We start from the raw sequence: 12,192 nt of genomic DNA, 5'->3' as shown, positions 1-12,192 counted from the left end.
TTACTACTAATTGGAGAGCTAAGTGAATAGGTATAGTAGTGTTAGGATTGCTATTATTGTATAATTTAAAAATAATTTCCCAGTAATTGATATTAATGAATGAGTCTATTACACAAGTCATAACTGATCTTGTATCACCTGGAAATGGGTAATGGAATCAGTGTGAGAGGGAGCCATGCAGTCTGTGAGGTAATAAAAGAAATTCCTTGCCATAACGCAGGAAACGGTACTTATTGATTTCATATTGATGGCACTAATCACCTTTACCTCTGAGCTACAAAATACATTTATAAAGCTGAGGAAACATAAATAACTCTTAAGCTAGTTCAGTTATTGAAGGACTGAGCTTTTACTTACAATGCCCTAGAATTTCTGAGTGATGTCTCTTGTCCGTAGGACCATCGATTCTCTGTACAGGGAACTAGTGGAAGAAGGATTACTAATAAAAGCCAAGACCGTGAATCTCTCCGATTATGTTGGTAAAGTACACGTTTTACGGCTAATATGGTGTTTAATCTAACCAAACCTCCAGCCATTCAATGTTCACTGACCCCTATTTCCAGTCAAGAGTGAGTTCAAGAGTAATTACACTTTCAGGACTTTCAAACTTGAATATCTAAGGCCATGTATGCAAATCAAGTTTGTTTCTGCAGGGTGCTTAGTACCTTTCACTTCTGCTATTGAAACCAGGACCTGTTTGTAAAGCTGGTGGTTAGCTCCAAGCACTAACACCTGGAAGCCTTGAATGTTTTTGGATGTCACAAGCCACTCTGAGGTAGAACCAGGACATCCTTTAAGGAGCACTGGCCAGGCATTGGCAAGACAATGCAAGTCTATCAGACTAGAGGTCATAATCCATCCAGAGTATTTCCCAGAGAACAGCAAAAACCATACCTTTAGCATTTGTTCATTCAGCAGAGAAGACTCGCCCTCTTACCTCCACCTCCCTGACTGCCCATGAACTTTGAGCAGTGCTTTGAGGCATATCTGGCTCTTGATTTGAGGAAGATGTGTCTCTGTCTAGTTCTGCATTTCATAGTCCTCTTGCCCAGTTTGTTACCGGCAGCTGCAGTCAGACATGCTTGCCTATGCTTACCCAGAGCAAAAAAACCCAAAACCAAACCACTTGCAGGCTACACAGAGGTCTGACACCATCTCCAAAAGCATTTGGTGACATACAGCAAGATCACAGCAACCTTAACAGCAAAAAAACCAAGATTCAGTTGTTTCAAAGGCCACCATTATTTGAATTTGCAGACATCCAGAAGCCACAATGCCACAGGCTGTTAGTACATTATGTATTGGAGCCAGAAAAGCTAGATTGTTGTACACCACCTCTAAATGCTGTGTTTAGACAAACTCTTAGAAGCACCAATTATTTCCTTCAGAGTCTTCACCTACTCTGTTGAAGGCTGAATTAACAAGTATTCCATCCATTTTATGCTCATTAAAGATCATGAAGTAAAGTAATGGAATATTTTCATCATTCCTTCGTTCAACCAACCAGTACCATCAAGGTCACTTTTGTCCAACAAACATTCCATACCACAGATGTTTTTAAAGCACATCTTAGCCAGTGGATAATAATTAACAGCTGGTAACAAACTTGGAAACAGGCTGAGATGGCTTTGGGCCATCTTCCCTTGACCCTGAGGTTTGAAGCCTTGGCTCCTCTGCAGCATAGAGCAACACAAGGGCTGCTCCAAGTTACACCAGCAATATTCACTTCCCAGCAACAGAAGATACTGGGCGTAGAAGTGCTGAGCCTAGCAATATTCACCTGGCTGCCTACACCCATGCCAGGTCCCCCATGTGTCCCAGCACAGATGCTGGCCCATGCAGACCAAGCAGCAAGGAGATGGCCCAGACTGTCAAAGCCAGAGCTCTTTCTCACTCAAAACTCAGTCATGCTTCTTGAGCTGCCAGAACAAGATAAAGAAGGTATTTAAAGTTGGCCTGGGATCTGGACTTTTTTTATTATTATTATTACCAAGAAAAGCCCCTTTAAGGGTCCAAGGACACAGTCAAAGCCTGCAGAAAAATAAGTCCTCATCTGCTCAGCTTTTACGTGGCTGAAGTCTAAGCCTGGTCCCTGGCAAAAGGACAAAGAGTGGAATTGTGCTACACGGCAAGTAAAGGCACTGAAATGTCCCCCCTCTATGACAAACCGACATCACTGAACTAATTTTCTTGGTGACCTTATCTAAATTAGTCAGAGAATATCCACTGTGATTTATGTTCAGTTGCAATTAAACCCTTTGATGCCTTCTAATTAAATCTGTGAAGATTAATTCCTATCCAGTTCTTTTGATTTCTCCTTAAATAAAAGATAAAACCTGAAATGAATTTTATTCTTCAGAGGGGAGGAGGCAGCTGCACCAGGGCTTGTCTGCCTTTTTGCCCCCAAATTACAACTCCACTTTCTCTCTTAACCATTGCTAATTTACCTCTGCTCCAGAGGCTCTAGTGCTCTCCATTTTTATTTCCAATAAAACATGATATACTATTATTTTTTCAATAATGTAATTCATGCTAAAAAAATAATCGTTGACTACAGTCACAACTAGTTTTCCTGCTTGTGGCCCATCTTTCTGGATCTTTGTTCTCTAACATGTCTTGTATATGGACTTTGACAGAGCAAGCAATGTGATTATGGCTCTGTAACAAGAGCTGAGGGAAGATTAGATCATTTCAGTTCATGTTGAGGATTTTTAGTTTTCTTGGGTTGTTTTGTGGAGGTTGGGTTGGTTTGGGTTTTTTGTTCAGAAAAGGTGAACTGCAAAGCAAAGAGCCCCACCAAATTAGGTGACAAATGTCTAACATAGTGAGAAGCTGAGATGTGATGCAGCCAAGGGAAAGCTTGTTAAAATATTTTTTCCCCCTTTTTGAAATCCTTTTGATAGAGCATGGTTCACTGGGATTCCAGCCCTGCAAAATCCCAGATCTAGAAATCTTTTGCCAGCAGTGTGATTTATTGGTGCTACTAATGATTCTTCTCCACGAAGTTTCTTTAAAAGGTTCCTCGAGACCGACTGCTCTGCTGAACACCTTCCACAGCCTGGAAGGGAAAGTCCACAATGTGTTTAACTTCGTTTTCCTTTGCAGTTCACCTTTCAAATTTCTCAGGGCCACATTCCACAACAATATCGCCCTGCTTGAGTCCCTGTCCCTTGACAGTACTGGGTTTGCTGAGAGCATGTTATATTGGTATTCTATGGTAGTTTTTCATTACTTGAGTTATGCATTTTATAACAATGCAGTGTCACATTTATTAAGCCCATGCTTCCTCCCTACAGGCGAGTACAGCTATCTGGGGACCACACTTCGTCAGGTAGATATAGAGCCAATGCCCTCTCTTGCAGATGTCAGACAGCTAATAGCACTGTATGGAATATTGCCATTAGGTAAGAGCACAGCAAAAATTACTAGAGGGCAGAATACAATGGCTTTGCTTCCTGTCAGTAACATGCATTTTTACTGGCTTTGACAGGGCTTGATTAATCGTAATCTAAAGCATTTTGCAGTATAATTGTTTTTCAATTAAGCCTTCTGAGTGAAGACCATATCATTTTAATAGTGCATAAAGGAGTTTGCACATGCTATTGTCAGGTATTGCATTTCCATACCATCTCTGTTTGCATGTTAACAGTTTGTGAATGGCAGCACATAAAAGGAAATCACTTGGGAAAGATAATAGCTAAAACAAGCTCCAGTGATCAAAATTAATCAAGTTAAGGGAAGGGCTAAGGTTGCAATTTACCTTTTACAAGCTGGCTAATGTTACTCAGTACTAAACAATGCAATCATTTAAGGAATTAGTGTGAATACATTTTGTACATCAGAGAGAACACTTTTAAATGCCCTTGCAGTTCTAATGCCAGACTTAGCCAACATCTAACAAGGCTTTGCTGGGTCAGGTTGTTTGCTTTTAATGTAAAATCTATCCCATATTTTACTTGGGAATGGCATTAAGCCAAACTCTAGTTTGCAATCTAGTTCTAGATTGCAAGAAGTGCCTGTCTCAAGGGCCTCTACTCATACTCTGCTTACATCCTTTTCCATTCCTGTTGGATACTGGGGAGATTTTAACTAGCCGTATCCTCCCCCAGGCTGTATCATTGTCTGCTGATCCCCTTTATAGGGCAAAATAGCCGACATCTCCCTGTCTCCCATTCTAGCAAATGGAGCAGAGATGACACAGAGCTTCTGGTTTTCTCTCCCCTTTACACACCTTCCAGAAAGGCCAGTGCTTGGGCAATTCTGTACATCCATGCTCTGTGGCTCTCCTTGGGCACTTCCTGGCTCCCCCTGTCCCCAAAGCAGGCTCGATATGTTGTAGAAAGCTTGGTGCAATAGTGCACAGGTCTGCTTCATTCAGGTTTTGGACAGAGAAGAGTGCTCCCGCTGCCCTACAGCTCAATCTGAAGAGTCAGGTTAACAAACAGGATACTAGCAGCACCCTTGCCTTCAACCTAGATAGGGCTCTTCCCATGTAAAACACTCTCAAGCTGGTTTTAGGGAAACCCTCAGGGGCAGGCTGCAGGTTTGACTGCAATCAGCTGAGAGCGTGCTCAGCAGTTATCCCTGTCTGCACTGACTGCAATGTGGTATTTCACATATCAGATAACTCCTCCAAGGTTATGTTTTAACACCATCTAATCTAGTGAAATCAAGCCCCATGACACCCCCGAGGCAGGAGGAAAGAGAACCCATAAATTTTCCTGCCATTTATACAATTGGCAAAACTTCTAGGGAGAAGAGACCTTGGACTAGTTGAACAAACAAAAAGTATTTGCAATAGCAGTTTGAAAAAATGCCTTTGAGTAAAAAAAAAGGTATTACATGAGCCAAAAAAAAAAAAAAAGGCACAGGAATGGTTTCACCTTTTGGGTGATATGTTATGGATGACATTTTACTTAATTGGTCTCAAAACTAGTTAATCATTATGTAATTATGTATGTGTAGAAGTGGAAGTTTTTCTCAAAATAGTCACCGGATGGCAAGGAAGGCTCCAGCTTAAATGGCATTGAGAAAATTATAAGCAGCTGAAAGGAGAAATAATAGTAGAAGATATACTTCATCTTTAACCACAGAGGAGTCTGCTGCTCCCCTCATAATAAATCTGTGTGTAATAGTAATAGATTGGTATGGAACGACCAAATATTAATAAAGCCTGGGTGGCTGACAACTTCACTACATCCTGCACAGTGCTGAAATAATGGCATTCATCTTAGCACTCAGTTCATTGTCATTTATTTGGGACATTAAACCATTAGGACACAGATAGGCAGCCCGATTGAATTTGTTTTTAAATACCATTCTTACGTAGCTGTCCCCCTTAACCTGGAGAACTTTTCCAGGCTAAGCCATAGGCTCCCTCTGCAGCTCATCACTTTTGGGGCCAGTTTACCCCACTAGTCCCATAGTCTGGATAGACACCAGTCTCTTCTTCAGAAGTAGCAGATGCTCACACAAATTTTTCAAATCTGACTTTGTAACAACCACTACTACTGACACAGGACATTTTTAGGCAGAGGCAGTGGTGTTACTGGACTACCAGTGGGTAAGGACAAAGCATTTGGCATTCCCTGCTACTTCCATCTCTGGAGGTTCACCTGTGCCTAATTCATACAGTGACAGAGCTGCAGGGAAGACAAGTTCTATCACCACCAACCACCTAAATCTCTCTCTGTGGTTCTGTTTTCACAATGCAGGCATTTCTGCTAGGCTTTCCCAGGTGATGGAGCATATTTCTTACAGCCCAGAATGAATTTACCTGGACGAGCCAGAGAGACAGATTTAGAAATGCTGAGCCATCACTGCTGCTAGCAGAGCAAGTGAAGCATAGCAGCCCTGGCATTTGCATTTGCTCACCCAAATAAAATTAAGGGAACAGAAAAGGATCCTTCTTGTAGCAGATATGTCATACCTGCTCTGCAGCATGCAGCTGCCATGTTCCAGACTGGGGAATAACATTGGCTCCTCTACAGATAAGCTAACACTACTCTCAGCAGGTGTGCTTAGAGGTGATACCAGCAGTGAAGGATTTTGGAGCACAGCTATCTAAGTGACAGTCAGTCTCCAATGCTCACTGAACAGCAATAGCATTTAAGAAGAAAAATTACCCAAAAAAGGGAGGTGTAGGCAGAAGTTAAAGAAGAGCAAATAAAGCACATGGTAACATCTGGTTTCAAAATCACTGACAAACACAGGTCCAACAGATAGTCCCATTAGCTTGTTTTCTTTAAAGACGGGGAAGCTGGAAATTGTCATTTCAGGCAGCAGGAGGAAGTAATTCTCCTAGTCCTATGTGCAACATGAGTCTATGCCCTTGTCCAATTTCAGAAAGTGAGGACCTGCTCTGACAACAAATGCAAAGCTCAAAGCCACAGGTACATCTCTAACTCTGCCTGACAGCTGAGGGAGGGAGTTGACAACTGCTGTGTAATTGAAGGCAAATGTCCCTGTGCAGAGCACCAGGCTTGTCTGTACACATAGCCACCAGCAGCAGTTCCATATCAGTGCTCTTACCTTGTGTCCATCCTCAAAAATTTAGTGATGAATTACCTTTCTTTTAGCTCACAGTTTTAGAGCAGAAGTTTGCCCATCAGAAGGTACAAATAAGGGTGGTTTAGTTTTGCTACAAACAGATGTTAACTCAAACATGCTACAGCCACAGCTCTGGTTATACAGAACTGAACTCAAGAGCACTTGTGCCATATTAAGGAAACAATGAATTCATGTTATAAATTATTTACAGTGAAGAAAAAAGGAAGAATCATTCCATTACCTTTATGGCAGACTTAAATGAAAGCAATAATAGTGCCATATGACTTTTTACAGGTTCCCAAACTGTCCATGAAAAGGCTCCTTTGGTGAAAGCCTTGTTACTAGCTGGACCTGCTGGTGTTGGAAAGAAAACATTGGTCCATGCCATCTGCACAGAAACGGGAGCCAATCTCTTCAACTTGTCTGCTTCCAACATTGCTGGGAAATATCCAGGCAAGAATGGCCTGCAAATGATGCTTCACATGATTCTCAAGGTACTGTGTTTTGTGTACTTCTCACCAAGTTGGTTCAGTTCATCACATCTTTTGTGGAACAAATAAGGAATTTAATTGTAGTTCCTCCATACAAAGGAACATATATACCAGTCATACAAGGGCAAAGCTGCCCAAGGTCCAAAGGTCTGCCAACCAATTTTGAAATTCCCTCCCTGCTTTCAAGTTTTCAAAACAGTTTGTTGACAGACAGTGTATGCACCACTGCAGAAGATTTAACGCCCCTTAAGAAATCACTCATAGTAGCCATATTTTTCACATTAACATTTGTGCAAGTTTTGTGTTACCTTGAATATGAAAAGCATCATAGATAAAACAAATTCTGTTCTCTATTTATATGCACATCAGTCAGGAATGCTTGCCATGCAGCATTTAATCAAATACTAGACCAGGGGTGGTCAAAAATTTCCTCTCTGGGACTGTTGCTGTAAAACAGCTCTCCCCTATACTGCTCTCTGTTTACCTATCAGCAAGCTTTTCAAAAGAGGGAATCCTAGTTCAGGATTACATTAACAGAAATGTATGAGAAGTCTGGAAATGAAAGAAGGCATATGAACTGTGAGAAACATATCCCAAATCCTCTTCAGAAAAAAAAGACACTCCTGGCAGGATTTCTTCCACGTTTTAAGTCCTCAGCATTTTTGCTAAGGAAGGAAGCTGGTAAACATTTCCAGACAAAATACTCTTAGAAAGAAAAAACAAAGCACACACACTAGAAAAAGCCAAATACAATATTTTTCCAGTGCCAGAGGCCTACTAAAAGACTGAATTCAAATTGGCTTTCCCTAGGATTTATCAGATGTATTTTATTAAACCCAGTATTATAGCAGGTTTTGTGACAGGTGCCTCCATCCCCAGAAAAGACAGGTTTCACAGTTAAAAGCAAAGCAATCCCCACGGACCCCGTTTCTTGCTGGTCAGAGCAGTGCCTGAGGAAAAGTGACGGTGCTGTGATCATGCACCTTTGATGTCTTAACACTAGCACTGGGTCTAGCACTCCCTGACACAAGCTAGTGCCATTAGACTGAGCTAATACTCCCTTCTCCTTCCTCTGCTCTGCACATTTCACCCTTCTCCACTTCATTTCTGTGCCCTCATCAATAGCAAAGCACGTGCCTGGCTACAGGCGCAGCACACACACCATCCTTTCCATCATTTAGTCCCCGTTAGAGCACAAGGCCTTTAAACACAGGAGAAAGGAGAGCAGCCTTTTTACTCCTATAGAAGGTTCCAGCTGAAGACATTAAGGATTTTTGTATACATACATATGTATAATTTTGTCATGGTTTAACCCCAGCCAGCAACTAAGCACCACGCAGCCACTCACTCACTCCCCACCACCACCACCCAGTGGGATGGGGGAGAAAATTGGGAAAAGAAGTAAAATTCATGGGTTGAGATAAGAATGGTTTAATAGAACAGAAAAGAAGAAACTAATAATGATAATGATAACGATAACACTAATAAAATGACAACAGTAGTAATAAAAGGATTGGAATGTACAAATGATGCACAGGGCAATTGCTCACCACCCGCAGACCAACACCCAGCTAGTCCCCAAGCGGCAATCCCCTGCCCCCACTTCCCCATTCCTGTACTAAATGGGACGTCCCATGGTATGGAATACACGGTTGGCCAGTTTGGGTCAGGTGCCCTGGCTGTGTCCTGTGCCAGCTTCTTGTGCCCCTCCAGCTTTCTCGCTGGCTGGGCTTGAGAAGCTGAAAAATCCTTGACTTTAGTCTAAACACTACTTAGCAACAACTGAAAACATCAGTGTTATCAACATTCTTCGCATACCGAACTCAAAACACAGCACAGTACCAGCTACTAGGAAGACAGTTAACTCTATCCCAGCTGAAACCAGGACAAATTTATACAATAACTGGAACATACATAAAATGTGTGTGGATATCTATACCCATTAGATAAGTATATATACACACACGTATACACGTACATGAGTCTAGACACAGGTATATAAAAACTCTTACATTTTTCCACATTACTTAAGAACAAATGGAAATATTATCTAACACCTTCCCCCAAATTACAGGAAGCAGTCCAAGCTTACTTCCCTACTGTAGCTCTTACAAAAGAAGAAGTGACACTTTGGTGAACCTCCATGAGTTACTGGGATGGAAGTTGCTCACGGTCAATCACATGAAATAAAGGCTGTCCAGGCATTCACTTATCAAGAGGTGACTTGTTCCAACTACAACAGCACTACTGCTCCAAGATCTGCTCCTTTAACAGCAGAGCAAATGGCACAGCACAGAGTATCTCTTTCCAAGGGGTACAGCATCTGCGTGCTCATTTCTGTGTAAATTCATATTGACATAGCACCAGCCTGTCTTAGCATCATTCAAACCAAGTATGCTCAATTTCCATTCCTAATTCCTTTGGTTGTTTCACCTCTCCCTGCTGCCTTCTGTCCCCACGGCCAAGTCACTGATTTGTCCAATCTGCTGATGATTTAGACTCAGATTCTGTAGGTTCCCAGAGCCAGGCTGGAAGCAATCCTCCATCCACACAGGCTCTTACCTCTGCGGTTACAATCTCTCTTTTTTTGGCCTTGACAATGTCAAATGCATCTCATTTTCCCTGTCTCTGGGAACTCTCAAGTGCCTGCCACAGCCATCCACTCCATTTGTCCTACCATCAGTTGCTGCTTTTTTACAACATCAATGCTCCCATCCAGTATCGTAGTCCTGCACCTGGGATGGAGTAACTCCATGCAACAGCACGAAGAGGTCCAGGCTGTAGCCCACCAACTAGACAGCAGCCTTGCAGGAAAGGACTGGGGGTTCTTAAGGACAGCAAGTTGAACACTAGTCAACAGCATGTCCACACAGCAAAAGTCAGCCAAATACTGGCCTATATCAGCAAGAGTATAGCCAACATCTTAAAGCAATTAATTATTCCCTGCTTTTTGGCACTTATAAGACCACAGCTGGACGCTGTGTCCAGTATTGGGCTACCCTGTTACAAGATGACAGGCACAGCAAGCAGGTCCAGTGGAGAGCCATGAAGATAAGGGGGCTGGAGTGTATGAGATAAGCTGAACAAATCCACTTGTTCCAGCCTAAGAGAAGGCTGGAGTGAAAGGGACTCCAACTGCTGTTTTCAGGGGCTTCATGGGATAATACAGACAGAGCCACACTCTTCCCAGAGGTGCACAGCAACAAAACAAGAGACAATGGACACAAGTTGCAGCAAGGGAACTTGTTTAGTATTAGGGAAAAAGTTTCACAAGGAATCGAAGGATAAGGAGTCTTTTATATCCGGATTTACATTAATCTACTGTTATTCAAGCTGAAGCAAACACAAGGGCAACACAAATTGAAAACAAATACCTTGACAAGAGGAAGCTGAACACTGGTATTTGCCCAAAAGAAGTTTATTTTTCACCATGGTAAAAAAAAGTCTGGTGTAAACATATTTGGATTATTGTAAGACTACAATATACAGTGGCACATACAGCAGACAAGCCATGAAAGCAAATGGTATCTTGCAGCTGACATGCAGTATTTAATATTCACAGCTCTCAGTCTACTATGACATACCATAGTATACCTTGTTGAAGTGCCTTGCGTGCAGATGATCGCTGAAAGATTCACCACATCTCCATAATCAGACACTTCTGGTCATGTTTTTTGCAAATAGCAACTGCAACTGTTGTCAAGCAAGCTTTCTACTCCACCTTTCCAGAAGTGCCTTTATAGAGAGTTAGTCAAGCAGAATACAGACCTTCCACTTACAGTTGTAAGTGAATGACAGGTAACGTGACAGTTCTTTTTCTGTTACCTTATGACCCATGTAACCATCGTTAAACACCAGGATTTAGTAAAAAAGAATGGTGCTCTGTGATAAAGGTGAAGTAACCTTACACTTTCGATTACTTATCGCATCTGCAAACAACAGAGTTTCTGTAATGAAAGGAAACTCTGGAGAGCATAAAATGACCGTTAGGAAACTTTCTGTCCATAACTGAGTGTTGGCTGCTGGCAGTTGTTTCGTGGGAGACACCCTATGCAAGTGAATAGCATTGGGGGGAAAAAAAAAAAAAAAAAAATGAAACTTTAATTTGTTTCAGATGCAAAAGCCAAATTCTTTTTTCCCCCCCTCCCTTATTTTGGGAGGAGACTTGCAAGAGACATACCAGCCCTGATCCAAATGAGAGGCTTGTGTATTACTCAAAGCATGCATTTGAAAATGTCATACGGAAGAAATGACTTCTCATACCAGAACAGGAACACACCAACATTTCAATCTGCCTATTCAAAGGAAATGTAACAAAGATTAATATTAAATAGGAAAACTATTGAGAGAAGCTGCAAACACCAAGCCTGAGCACTTGTGTTCTCCATAAAGACACAGCAAACCCTGCCAGGTCAGCTCCGCTTCAGAATGAAAAGAGAGAATCTGTCTCTAATATAGAAGCACTTCCCAGCAGTCCCCAAAACAAAACTCATCCTTCAAGCGTGTACCAGAACGTGCTGGAATATTTCAATCAAGCCACACTTTCAATGCATTAAACCAGCCTCAACTCAGCAGAGCTCTCTACCAGCTTGTACCAACCGACAGCTTGGCTCTCCCGCGTTCCCATCAAGGCACAAAACACTGCTGCAGTACAACAGCTTATATAAAAGATGCAAAGAAGGATAGTGAAAGATGCATAGAAACAAAAACAAATCCAGAAAGGATCAAGAAGGTAGAATGCCTGACTCTGCGACACAGAAGTGTTAAAATGCAGGTAGTTCATAAGGCTTAACTCCAAGGCAATCAAAATGACAAGCACTGGCCTTCCATTAGCAACCGTAAGGCAGCCATCAGGTTAATCACTACCAGAGAGAGACAACCCCTCTCGGGTCCTTAACCAGGGCCGCAGCAGCACACAGAAAGCACATTGTACGAAAAGCCACACATGGGAAAATGTTATTAGTGCAACACTGACCAGGCTAAAAGGTTGGGAAAGAGGTGGCTAGGAGGAAATACCAACGGAGAAGTCATGTATGTGTATCAACAGCTCAGCATGTGCTGTGCAAGCCATCTCTACCAAGCAAGGAGTTTTACAGAGCAGCAAGCTGCAGAAATATTTCAACACCATCACTGTTAGGGGACTCTGTTGTCA

The 12,192-nt window shown here is 42.1% G+C and overlaps 1 protein-coding gene across 1 annotated transcript in view; it reads left to right on the top strand.

Moving 5' to 3' along the window:
• Positions 1-12,192, top strand: part of DRC11 (dynein regulatory complex subunit 11) — a 104,767-nt gene that overhangs the window by 75,638 nt on the left and 16,937 nt on the right. Inside the window, exons 13-15 of the mRNA XM_075029189.1 lie at positions 397-479; positions 3,297-3,404; positions 6,844-7,043. Of these exons, the coding sequence (XP_074885290.1) occupies positions 397-479; positions 3,297-3,404; positions 6,844-7,043 (391 nt within the window). The remainder of the gene's footprint in view (positions 1-396; positions 480-3,296; positions 3,405-6,843; positions 7,044-12,192) is intronic.

This window comes from Buteo buteo, chromosome 5 (genome assembly GCF_964188355.1).
Source record: "Buteo buteo chromosome 5, bButBut1.hap1.1, whole genome shotgun sequence".
Taxonomy (NCBI): Eukaryota; Metazoa; Chordata; class Aves; order Accipitriformes; family Accipitridae; genus Buteo; species Buteo buteo.
Note: the sequence above shows the minus strand (reverse complement) of the source record. Positions and strands in the feature narration are given on the sequence as shown.